At 32.1% G+C, this 12,636-nt stretch overlaps 1 protein-coding gene across 1 annotated transcript in view; it reads left to right on the top strand.

The window, feature by feature from the left end:
• Window positions 1-12,636, top strand: part of LOC147078691 (ATP-binding cassette sub-family G member 4-like) — a 101,396-nt gene that overhangs the window by 56,415 nt on the left and 32,345 nt on the right. Inside the window, exon 2 of the mRNA XM_085960362.1 lies at window positions 11,330-11,447. Coding sequence (XP_085816488.1) covers window positions 11,330-11,447 — 118 coding nt within the window. The remainder of the gene's footprint in view (window positions 1-11,329; window positions 11,448-12,636) is intronic.

Raw genomic sequence — 12,636 nt, 5'->3', positions numbered from 1 at the left:
TATCGGGTTGATCTGTTATTACCCAATGTAATATGAATGGCAAACTAAGATCGATATTAGTGCGTTACCACGAGCGCTCGATTATGGTGACTGTTCACTGAGTACATGCTTGTGGTATAAATTTACATGGATTAAATTGCGATAAACGAGTGATGACTTATGAATAGCATTGTTGCACATTGAGTGATGTTTAGGAAAAAGCAGTGCAGCGCACATGCATGGTGTTAGAGGAGCCGCCGCTGGTTGTATGTATTATTGAAAGTTATATTGCGAATAATATTTACTTAGGTCTAAGGCAGGGATGGGAAATAGCATTTGATCGGCGTGCCAAATTAAGCTGATTTTTTTTTTTAAATTAGTGGCGCGTGCCATTCTTTTTTAAGTGTACCTACACATTATATTATAATCTAAATCATATTTATTTAATATAAAAAAAAACAAGTGGGTAGATTGGTAACTATATTGTTTATTAAATATATAAAAAAATCGGTGTGTGTACTTATGTACGCGCGTTAGAAGTTATACTTCTCCGGCGTAACAAAACAAAAACAAAACTTGTGATAACCTAGATTCTTCGACTAGCTCTTAATTATTTGTTAAATTATACACTCAAGAAAAAGAACCGCTTATTGGAACACCTTTGGTTTATTTCTATACACTTTAACTTATATTACTAAATTATATAATTATTTATCGTTGTTTTTATTTATAAAGTAACAACTGCCACTATGACGTTTAATAGTTTGTTTACGTATTGAATTGCAAATGGCTGACAATAATAAATTCGCTGCCTAGGCAACGGAACAATTCTAAACTATAATATACTGTATAATCGTCACGATTAAAGTATCATAATGTGGCGTAATGGCAGTGCGTTCGGCTGATAACCGAACAATCGGTGGTTCGAATTCAATCTAGTGTGTTTATTTTTGCGTGAAAAAATAAATTGTGTTTCATGTCACACGCCAAAAATACACTCTGATCTGATTTTCCAAACGCGCCTAAAGAAGTATAACTTCAAAAATGATACACACAAAATGAAAGAAAATAAGGAAATATAAAAACATTTAATAACACACTAATTTTTGTTTGAGGTTGTCTGTTTCATGTTATTCGCTTTTTTATATCAGGCTGATAATATGTCGTTGATTGCAAATTAATACATGCTGCTGAATTTTCCTTTGTCAACCTATTTCTAGTCTTTGAATGCACATGCTTCAATATATAACATCAACTATCCAGTGTTGCCACAATATAAATATACATCAACATGATTTCGTTTGATGTAATATTTTTCCGCTATAAACGTTTTGAATATTAAAAAATGAAAGGAATTATTTTTTTGGCGTGCCGTCGAAAACTTTTAGCGTGCCAAGTTGGGCACCCGTGCCACGTATTTGCCATCGCTGCTCTAAGGTCTAACCATAATGTTTCTACTTCTTCTTCCAGCGCATTGTACTCAATTTTTCTCCAGGAGACTGCTCTTTACGGTGATGCATTTTATAAACTGTTCATTCACACCGATTTAAATGTGCATTGTGGTTGAAATGCCTGCACAATATGGCTTCTTTTTTTATTAGAATATAATATTTATTTTTATTTAGTATTGTTTTATCTTGCCACGTCTAGGTCTAACTAGAGGTAGAACGCGAGGTCGGACTGTGCCCAATCGGTCCACTCACCCTAAGATCCGGACTGATAATTAGTGATAACACTGATAACATTAATCATATAGTTGCATTTGTACAAAAATAATAAATAATGCCCAGCCGCACGTGTGCTTTATCATTTATTTGTTATAGGCACAATCATAAGTTAATAACAAGTAATAATACCTACTGATAATAACCAATGACTAAATTTTTGGCATATAAGTTTGATTTCCACATTGCAATCAGCAGGTGGTATGATAATCTGTTCATCGATTTTATTCTAAATGATAATAATATCACAAAAATCGTCCGTATGGGTCCTTAAGTTACATAAATACAAAAATGTTCTACTTAATGATGATAATTAAACATGTAGGTATCTTATTTTGATATAGTATGTAAGTATATGTACTTAGGTGCCTGCATACAACGTCATAATTATCTAATTATTCACCACATTCAAAGTAATAAAATACTGCACTCATTTCTTTCACATAAAAAACATTACCATGTATACTTATTCTTAAAATGAATAGTTTAGATTTTTAGACATTATTAATTAAATCCTGATTTTAAGATTTTCTTATTTACAATTCTCACCCCCTCTACATAGCCGTAATCTGGAAAACTATTATTTAATTTAACGAATAATTCACAAGATTCAAGAGTGTAACATTCTTCATTAAACATACTTACATATTTCGGAAACATCTCAGTACATTACCGGAATCCGATGGTTGCGGATTTAAATTTCGTTTGACACATATTTTTTTCAAGATTTTTTCTAATTATTAATTTAAATAAATCACAATATAGTACTAGTTCTATTTCTTTTATTATTGCGTCAGCATATGGCAGATTTTCATTTGATGTACCAAACTGAATTATAAATGCGTATTGTTAAGGCTATACCTCAGTTGAGGCATAGTCTAAAACGATCGTGGCTAGGCGATGCGCGGATTGCGGGTTGCGGGTGCAAATGACGCATGCCGACCGAAATATAATTTGTCATGTCAACATGCGTCCATTTAATGTTCTGTTTATTGTTATATTAGTAACAATAATAATATATTCATTGACATTTTTCTTTTTAAGTAAATGGGTAACGTTTTTAGTGATCTTTACACGATTTAAGGATTAATACCCCCGTCGCCATCACGAAACAAATTGACGTATTCACACCTCGATGTGCGCTCTCAGACTGCCAGCAGTGCCAGCGAGTCCAAAATTTCGTCGCGCCTATAGTTGAAAATTATTTGCCGTTTCACTGAAGTATCGCCTTAAGTCGATGGCTTGATACAAAAATCTAAATATGTGCCTAGGTACTTATTTTTTCACATTCATCGCTCTGTATTATATAATTTACCTGTCTGGTTTGCTTCACAAATTTAATAAGGCTGGCATAAAGCTCCTTTGCGAATCGTGTTTCTTGGTTTTTAAATATTTTCGTGCAGGTACTTAGCCATATATTCTATCGGCGCATGTGCTTGTTTGTATTCGTTTTTCCGTCAGTTTTCTCAATCGCCTATTAATTATATAATCGGCATCGCGAGTATCTTCTTAGTTGGGTATATAAGAAGTAGATATGTAATTTCCGAAGGTGACTATTGGCCGTCTATTTCGGTCGAGTAAATAACTTGTTAATAAAATTAAATAATATATAACCAAAAATTCTAAATTTAAGCGCTGTCTATAAAGAATGATATATTATATCAGTGCTTCATAAACTTTTTCATAGTACGGTACCGTAAATCTAACTAAAACATAATTTGTTCAAGGCTTCTCGATTTAAAAAAAATCATATTGATAATAATTATTACAGATTGTAGTTATTATGTTGACTGTTCTTCACTGTGCGACAAAAATAGTTATAACCGAACAAAATGTACTTAACTATTGGATAGACACCAATTGAAAACATTTTACCTTTGTATATTTAACTATTGGATAGACACCAATTGAAAACATTTTACCTTTGTATATTTAACTATTGGATAGACACCAATTGAAAACATTTTACCTTTGTATATTTAACTATTGGATAGACACCAATTGAAAATATTTTACCTTTGTATATACACGAAACTGTGAATTCTATCGTAGTGCTAGTTATTGCTTATACTTCGAATGCGATATGGCGAGCTGTTTGTTAGAAAATGATGGTTCTTTCATATTGAGAAAAAATGCAGTTTGGATGTTAATTAATATGAACAATATATGCAATCGAAAATCTTCATTTACTGCGAACAGGTTAGGTATCGCATTGCATTCTAGGTTAATCAATAACTAGCACTACCATCGGATCTCGCTTTTTAGTGCCGCAGTCTGATTATAGACGGTATTGGTATGTACCTAATAACTAATTTGTGACAAATTACACTAAACTATTGGTTTTTTTATTATCATAATGTACAAGCTTTAAGCTTTATCTTGTCGATATCTGACAACACTGCACTAATGTTTAGTGAGAGAAATAGGATCCTAGACTAAATAAACAACTGAATAATTTTCTTTTTTACTTTATACAAATAATGAAGAAAGTGCAATGAATGCTATAAACATGGACTGTGTTATTTAGTGATGCGTTTTTTTTAATAATTTGTACATTTTAGTAGATTTTTTCCAAACATTGCAACATGTTGCGGCTACCCGAAAAAAGCCTGGGAGCCATGACCTCCGGGTTTGAGAATCAGTGATCAATTCTTGATCAATAAATTCTTGTTTGTCCACTTTATAAGTAGCAATTTTCAAATGTTTTTTTTAAACTACCATTTAGGTTTTTTAATTGATGTATTTTAAGACACTGACTCTGTTGTAGTTTCAAATTTTAAAAATCTACATGTGAAACATATATAGGTATGTAAATGGTAAACAAGTTTAATGCTATTATAGTACCCATGTTATTAATATTATATAGGCATTTTATTATTCCGTAGTTGTTTCATCATGTTATTTATCGTCACCGTTTTAGCAAAACCATCTATGTGCACTTTCTCAAATTGTGCAGGAGAAGGATAAAACTGAATAAAAAAATAATGTTACATTTAAACATTAAAATTATGAAGAATGCTTTATTATAATCAGAAAATGGTCTAAGATTATTATTTTGTTTACAAAAATCTTTTATTTTTAATACAATAATAATAAAAATACAGTTTGTGATGTCACATAAGTTGTTTTGACCGTTTTGTAAATACACATATTTTAATTTATTCATCAAAATGTGAATAATAATAAATTCATGAAAAACTGTTACATAAATAATAGTTGAAATATACATAGTGCGTTAGTGATAAATTGCAATATCATTTTATTAATTATTAATGCAATAGTGAGATGATATTATATTTATAAGTTCGTTTACTTTCTATTAGCAGGTTTAAATGTTAGGTTATCGTAGAAATAGTGGTGATCTTTCTCTATTACACTTTTTAATTCCTGAAGATGTATGTATTTCGACTGCGATATTGGCAATGATTCATTATATATATTACAAAGGCAGTCAAACGGTTGCACTGATAAAGTTGAGTTTGTAAAAGATTGTTCCATCTGGTAGATACTGTAACATTTTAATATCATATACAACAGGATCTCCGATTCGTTTTCCTGGTCTGATTGAACTTAATCCAGATTTAATCTTATCCATAATTCTTAAAAATTAAAAATCAATGACATTAATTTTATAAGGTTGTGTTGGTCTTGCTAGCCGCATACGTGCTATATAATCAGATGGTGAATATATTGGAGGCTTAAAATACTTTTCTTAGGTGGCATGTGCACTATCGGCCTCTATCATGGTGTGGCCTTTTTCCAGAAAAAGCTGTTGAATCTCGATGTTTTTTCTCTCTAAAGATATAACTTAGAGCAGTAGCGAATAATTTATTTCGGTTTTGATATCCACACCCATCCGATATTAGAATTATTTCATTGTATTGTCCTGCTTTCGATGAGATGAGACAAATTCATTAGAAGATACATTATGAAGAATGTATATGGTGAAATTGTGTAGTTGCAGCTTTTGTTTATAATACATTTGTGCCTGTGTTTTGGACATAGCAGCACACTTTGGAGATCCATTGTGATTACTAACCGTCCAGTAATACTTCTGGTACTCTCCTTCATTTCATTTTTGGTCTTCTAGCATCTTTTTTTTTTTTTTAATAATGTGGCTATTGTATTCCATTTCTGAAACATTCTTCATTTTATAACTACAGCAGATGGCAGTGATGGCACACTGATCTTTACGTGGTTGGTGGATACTGATTTTTTGGTGGTAAATATACTGGAGTATATTCTGCTGCTTTATGACCATTTTCCAGAGACCATTTTTTATATTCATCATGCATTTGTATTTTGAATCGGAAACACAATTCCACATACACCCTGGAGGTATTTTCTCTGCAATAATGGCTGGGAACTTTGGAATTAGATCCAACCATAATGTAACATTTTTCCACAAATCTCTCCGTTTTGATTTTTGGTTGCACTACCAATTATTTATCTTCAGTCAGATTCTTATTACTTGTCATTGTTGCTTTCAATTGACCACTGTCATCGAGACGTTTGTAGTTGTTTATCCAACTTTTAAATTAATTCTCGCCTATACCCTATTGACCATGTAGGCATCTTCCAGAAATTATTGAATATTTCCTGTCTCTCTTTTTGAGAAAGCATCTTTCAAACCGTCGTGCAAGACCATAATGCATAGCATATAACATAGAAACAAACAATGTGTAGCCAAACTGTAAAAAAACATTACACTCTCGATATCAAAATACCATCTATATGTTACTATATATACACATAGTTGTTTTTGTGAACCGTGGTTTTTGAACCTTACACATAGCTGTTTTTTATTTTTTGAAATATCTTCGGAGCGAGTTTACCCAACACATAGATCATTTTACTGGCCTATAGAGAAAAAAATAAGGAATGACTTGGTATTTAAAAGTCATTTTTGATAAAAGTGACACATAGATGGTTTTGCTAAAACGGTGACGAAATAAGGAATGACTTGGTATTTAAAAGTCATTTTTGATAAAAGTGACACATAGATGGTTTTGCTAAAACGGTGATGTTATATACTCGTGAATGTTAACGCCAATAATATATTATCTATAAAAACATTAAGGTGACCTAGAAGTCAGAATCATAAAGTTGAATAGGTACTTAAATAGCTATTTTGTATTTTATTATTACTTGTAATTAATTCTTCATTTTTAATATATTCACCAATTTGAATTACATAGTATTAGGTACCTATCAGTATTTATTATTCAAGATGTCAAAATTGTTGTTAATGGAAAATCCGAGCGATCATTAGAAATTTTGTTTGCAATCATAAAATATCTGATGTTTTTTATTTCAATTTCAATTTATTTATTTCTTAACATATTGTGGACATTACTAATTATAAGTTTAAGACGTTCACAACAGACGTCGAAACATTATTATAAAGAAGAAAAAAAAGTAATAAAAGCGATAAAAATGAAAATATAAAAAGAGAACATAATATAAACATACAAAAGCAGTGAAAATACAATTATACATCTATAGAAGTTCACCGAGTTTGCTGAGACCCCATTTTAAGAATTTATAAAATAGCGTCCACCTAAAACTGACCCTCACGCAAGTAGAATATATCAACACCCGAAGCAATTTGGTTGAACCTAGTTATCGCCCTCCCACTTTGTTTGAAACCACAGGCTCTGCACCTTGGGAGAATTAAACAACTGATGCTCTCTATTTCTAATATAGTTATCAGGGACACACAGGTCAACGCTGCCCAGAATGGCAGAGTTCTCAGTTATACCTCGTATAAGTCGAAAAAAATACGTAGCTAAATAAAGATCTCTTCTAAATAGCAGGCTGCAGTATGTAAGCATGCCTAAGAGAAAGTCAGTTGGATAAAGCCACGGATAGGCATGGTATACATGGCGATGTATCATTGGTGAGATTTACATATAATATGTTGGAGTATTTTTCATATTAATGAGAGCATAACACTTGGTACTTTTAACATTCCAACTATTTATAATTTTTGTAAGAAATTGTAGTCGTGAGTCGTCCCTTGTATACGATTTGGAGACCACTGCAATAATGAACCCTCCCCGTTTGTGTCACGAAAAATATGTATAAACTCTGAAAAAACATCCTTTTAAGTAATAAATAATTAATAATTACTTAATCTCATTTTTATTACCTAATTATCATATACTCCTCTGCGGGTTTATGGTCTGCCCATCGAGCTGGTGTCCAGATTCAAATACTTGGGTGCCACGGTTGCCGATGATGGTGGTATTTCTAGTGAGCTTGGAATCCGCATGGGTGTGGCTGGCTCTGCGTTCAACCAACTTGGAGTCGCATGGAGGTCAAGGCTGTATTCTGTGAGGACCAATTAATGTCGTTTGTTTAACGCGTGCGTGCTACCTGTGCTCCTGTATGGCTGTGAGACATGGCACCTTACTAAGCGTCAAGAGTCTCGGCTTTTGAGCTTTGAGAATCGATGTCTCCGCAGAATCTTAGGGGTACATTGGTACGACCGCGTTACAAACACCCAAGTTCGTGAGCAGACACAACAGCCTTCGGTGATTGAAGTTATCACGAAGAGACGAATTACGTGGCTGGGACATGTATTCCGGATGCCGCCAAAGAGTGCGGCACTTCGTACCCTTGTGGCACAGCCTCAAGGGTTCCGTCGCCGTGGCCGGCCCTCCCTCACCCTGCAGCGATGCTACAAAAGCGACCTACGTGCTGCAGGTCTGACATGGCGGGAGGCTCAGGAGTTGGCGATGGACCGAGGGAAGTGGCGCCAACTTGTGCTTGCCCTATGCCCCAATGTTGGGACGTGACAGGGTGAAAGAAGAAGAAGATCATATAATTTATGTCTCTCGGGCCTATCATGACACCCATATTATCTTCTTTCGCATAACTTATTGTTTTCCTTCTAACTATTATATTATTCATACGATAAATACTATACAAAGTTGTAATATCTAAATTGATAGGTACATTCGACGTCGTATTTACAAAGTTAAGACAAACTACATACGACTGTGTTTAGGAAAAAGGGCGTAACCCTCGATTTTTCGAAAAGTGGTTTTATTAGATATTAACAATGTATACAGCTAAATACACGTTCTATTTAAAGGAAGTAAGCCGCAAATGCCGAATTATTATCTAAATTCAGGTTTTAATTGAGATTAATTAATTTTTAATTTATGGAAAAAAGCATTCATCCTCAATTTTAATATTTTTTCTGTAATAACTTCTTTAATTATTATTAGATCGAAAATATATTACACCAAATCATCAATCATCATGCACACAATGTCTGTGCCTATTTTTTTTTTTTTTTTTTAAATATTAAACTAAAAACTCTCAAAAAACGTTTTTGTCTCCTGTAAAATTTGTTCAGTGAGGGTTACGTCCTTTTTCCTAAACACGGTCGAATAATATTGTTAATGAATTGTTTATATAGGTTTCAATTGTTACTTGTAAATTCTGCGTAGACATCTGGATTATAATAGTCCTACACGCATATGCGTAGAGCAGTCGCTATTCAAAATGTGACTCCGAGTAGGCAATGCCCGTTCGCCGTAGGCTGGCAGAAAAGGATAATAATAATAATAACAAATTCAAACGTTGATGTAGGTATGATACAATGATAGAATATTGTATTCTCCGGTGGCTGTAAAATTTAGACTTCAAAAAATTTAAACTATGTTACCAAATTGCATTCTCGTATTATAATTATTACGATGACCTTTATTTTAGCCCTGGGCCATCTCGATATATTTTTCTTTCAAAACCACTGTGTTCGTGTGTTGTTTATTTTCAATTGACGGCTCAGAAAAGTAAGTAGGCATTTTAAAAAGGTTTCGAATATGATTCAGACTGGTTTTTTAATTGCCTGGTCAAAACATTCATTTTTTAATCATGTTCGATCCTACGAAGAATCAAAATCGATAGTTAACCAAACTAACAATAATAATTATTATTAAAAACATTGAAATTTACAATGCTTTGCTTCGGAGCGGCACTTTGTAACAGGTCACGAAATTAAGGGGGAATGCGACTAACAAATATAACTTTTCGGAATAGATTCCGTTTCGGTGATAAAATTTTCGCCTGAGGTGTCATATTAGGTATATGTGTTGCTTAATTAGTTGTTATTCGAAATGTAATTAAATAAAGTAAGATATTAATAGGCATAACATGTTGATTATGTTTTGTAATTTTCCTTCCTGCACCAGATGGATATAAAAAATAGGAAACACTGTTATAGTGTGTATTCAACTAAATGCGTATAATAGATCTTCACTTTGAGTACCTACCTATGAAATTATGTATACAATAACTTACTGTATATTTACTATCTTTTTATTTGGCATTTTAGTAATAACAATGCTTAGTAATGAGCCAAAGAGTGTCGACATATAGATAAGTAATTTGCATATAAACAAGGGATATTCCATAATATTTTATTTTTCAGGATTTCGGTCATTTGTGATTTCGGCCTTCGGGATTGTGGCTTTCGGGATTTAGGCATTCGGGATTTCGATCGAAACCCATTCAATTCGGTTGAATCCGATTATCGCAATCGCCATCAAAACATATTATCGATTGCGATCATCGCATTTCAATATTTCAGCCAAAATGCATAGGTAGTAAAATGCACAAAATTTAGATTCGTGTGCGATGATCGCATGCACAAGTAAAATCACTGCCATTTGAATGTACGCATTCAATTCATATACGATTGTCACATAGGTATAATAACTAGAGGTTGGAGCAGACCATTTTTAGAGTTACTCCGCTCCAGCTCCGCTCCGGGTAAAAAGTTTTAATATTAAGTATATCTATGTATACAAATGTTTAAAAAAAGTAGTTTTGAAATAAGATTTATTATTCATTCTTCTCATTTTTAATTCTATAAAATAAATTTGCCGACAGCAAACGCCTTTCATTGTCTGCCTCTTCTGTTAAAAAAGTGAGGTTATTTATCATTCGGCAGTGTTATATAAACAGTTACATAAACACTATATAGGCAGTGTTATAATAATTCCAGTGTTGCGAAGTGTCAAATACAATATTTTCATTGGATTTTAGGACGAAAATTTAATAATAAAAAAAACATCCGGAGCAGTGGAGCACTACACATTTTCGGTGCTCTGGCTCCGCTCCTGCTCCGGGTAACACCCTATTGCTCCACTGCTCCGTGCTCCTGCTCCAAGCTCCGCTCCAACGCTCTGAAAATAACCACTTATAGGTATACTAACGTATTTTAAACAAACTTTTATTTAAGATGTGAATAGTGTGAATAATGGTAGAATACAAACTTCTAAGCAAATTTCCATAATAGGTTTCAGATTAATAAAGGGAGAACATATTAATATTATTTATAATTTGATATTGAATGATGTAACTAGTAACTACGTAGGTACCTATCCAATCATTACTCATCCGTGTGTGTTTATTTGTAATTATCTACAATTTCCATTTTTGTAACTAATTAATTTCATTGTAATTAGGTAGGTAGGTACTTATCCAAAAAAATCGTATTCGGTAGTTTCCGCGTCGACTTATTAGTAACTACCTACCTATTTATTTCCAATTTCATACCACACGTGTTTATAGAATAATTACTATAATATGTATTTTTTTCTTATTTCCAGGGCAGTACAAGATTCTTCAGGGAGTGTCGGGCAGATTCCATGCCGGCGAGCTGACAGCCATTATGGGCCCCTCTGGCGCCGGAAAAAGCACACTAATGGATATATTAGCCGGTTACATGTATGTCACAGTTATTAATTATGTTTATTTTTTAACTACCTACCGAATTGGTACATTTAAGCTTATCGTAAAATGATACGCATTACGCATTTTTTTATATTAAGTACGTCCTGTTTTTCACATTAAACATAATGAACTCAATCTCGCCAATTAAAACGTGAAGTTTAATATTGAAAATTTGATACGGTTAAGCAACTAGGTATCAACCAGTGACGTGGGGGTGTTATTATGTAAATATTTGGATTCATTAAATATTGTAAAATAATTTCCAACTAAACAATAATTTATACGCGAAATATTATTACATTGAAAATTATTAACTTTTCGTTATTATGAATCCGTTATAGTTAAATATTCCGTTAAAAACTCCGGCAGTTAAGGGGGAGAGGCATGCCAGCAGAGAACCTAGCGGAAAAATACGAAGCTTGCAATTTGAGTTTTTTTTTTGATAATTTACAATTTCAACTGCATTAATTAATAAATATGTATCTGAAAACATTAAATAGATTTAAATTTTTTTTTTTAATTTAAAGACAAACTTACAATTGTAAAAAAATGTAATAAAATGTGAATTCGTTGCAGGGTCACATCTTATTATTACATTTTATTTTATGGTCATGTTTATTATTATAATTTAGTTTATTAAGTTTTCAATTTTCTTTCGTTTAGACTTTTGACTAATTCATCGTTTTAATATTTTTTATATTTATTTTAAAAAACATTGATTTTTATAAAAATATAAATGTGTATAACTTGAAATCCTTTTTATTTATATCAAATCGAGTTTCAATATTATTTATATACCTAAAATAAATTTTAATATAAATAAAAAGGATTTCAAGTTATACACATTTATATTTTTATAAAAATCGATGTTTTTTAAATTAATTATAAAAAATATTAAAACGATGAATTAGTCAAAAATAAATTTATAATAATAAATATGACCATAAAATAAAATGTAATAATAAGATGTGACCCTGCAACGAATTCACATTTTATTACAGTTTTTTACAATTGTAAGTTTATCTTTAAATTAAAAAAAAATTAAAAATCTCTTTAATGTTTTCAGATACATATTTATTTATTAATACAGTTGAAATTGTAAATTATCAAAAAAAATCTCAAATTGCAAGCTTCGTATTTTTCCGCTAGGTTCTCTGCTGGCATGCCTCTTTCCCTTAAATGC

The sequence above is a fragment of the Rhyacophila brunnea genome, unplaced genomic scaffold (assembly GCF_057557595.1).
Source record: "Rhyacophila brunnea isolate RB1 unplaced genomic scaffold, BYU_Rbru_1.0 scaffold_11, whole genome shotgun sequence".
NCBI classification, from domain to species: Eukaryota; Metazoa; Arthropoda; class Insecta; order Trichoptera; family Rhyacophilidae; genus Rhyacophila; species Rhyacophila brunnea.
This window is presented reverse-complemented; position numbering and strand designations above follow the sequence as displayed.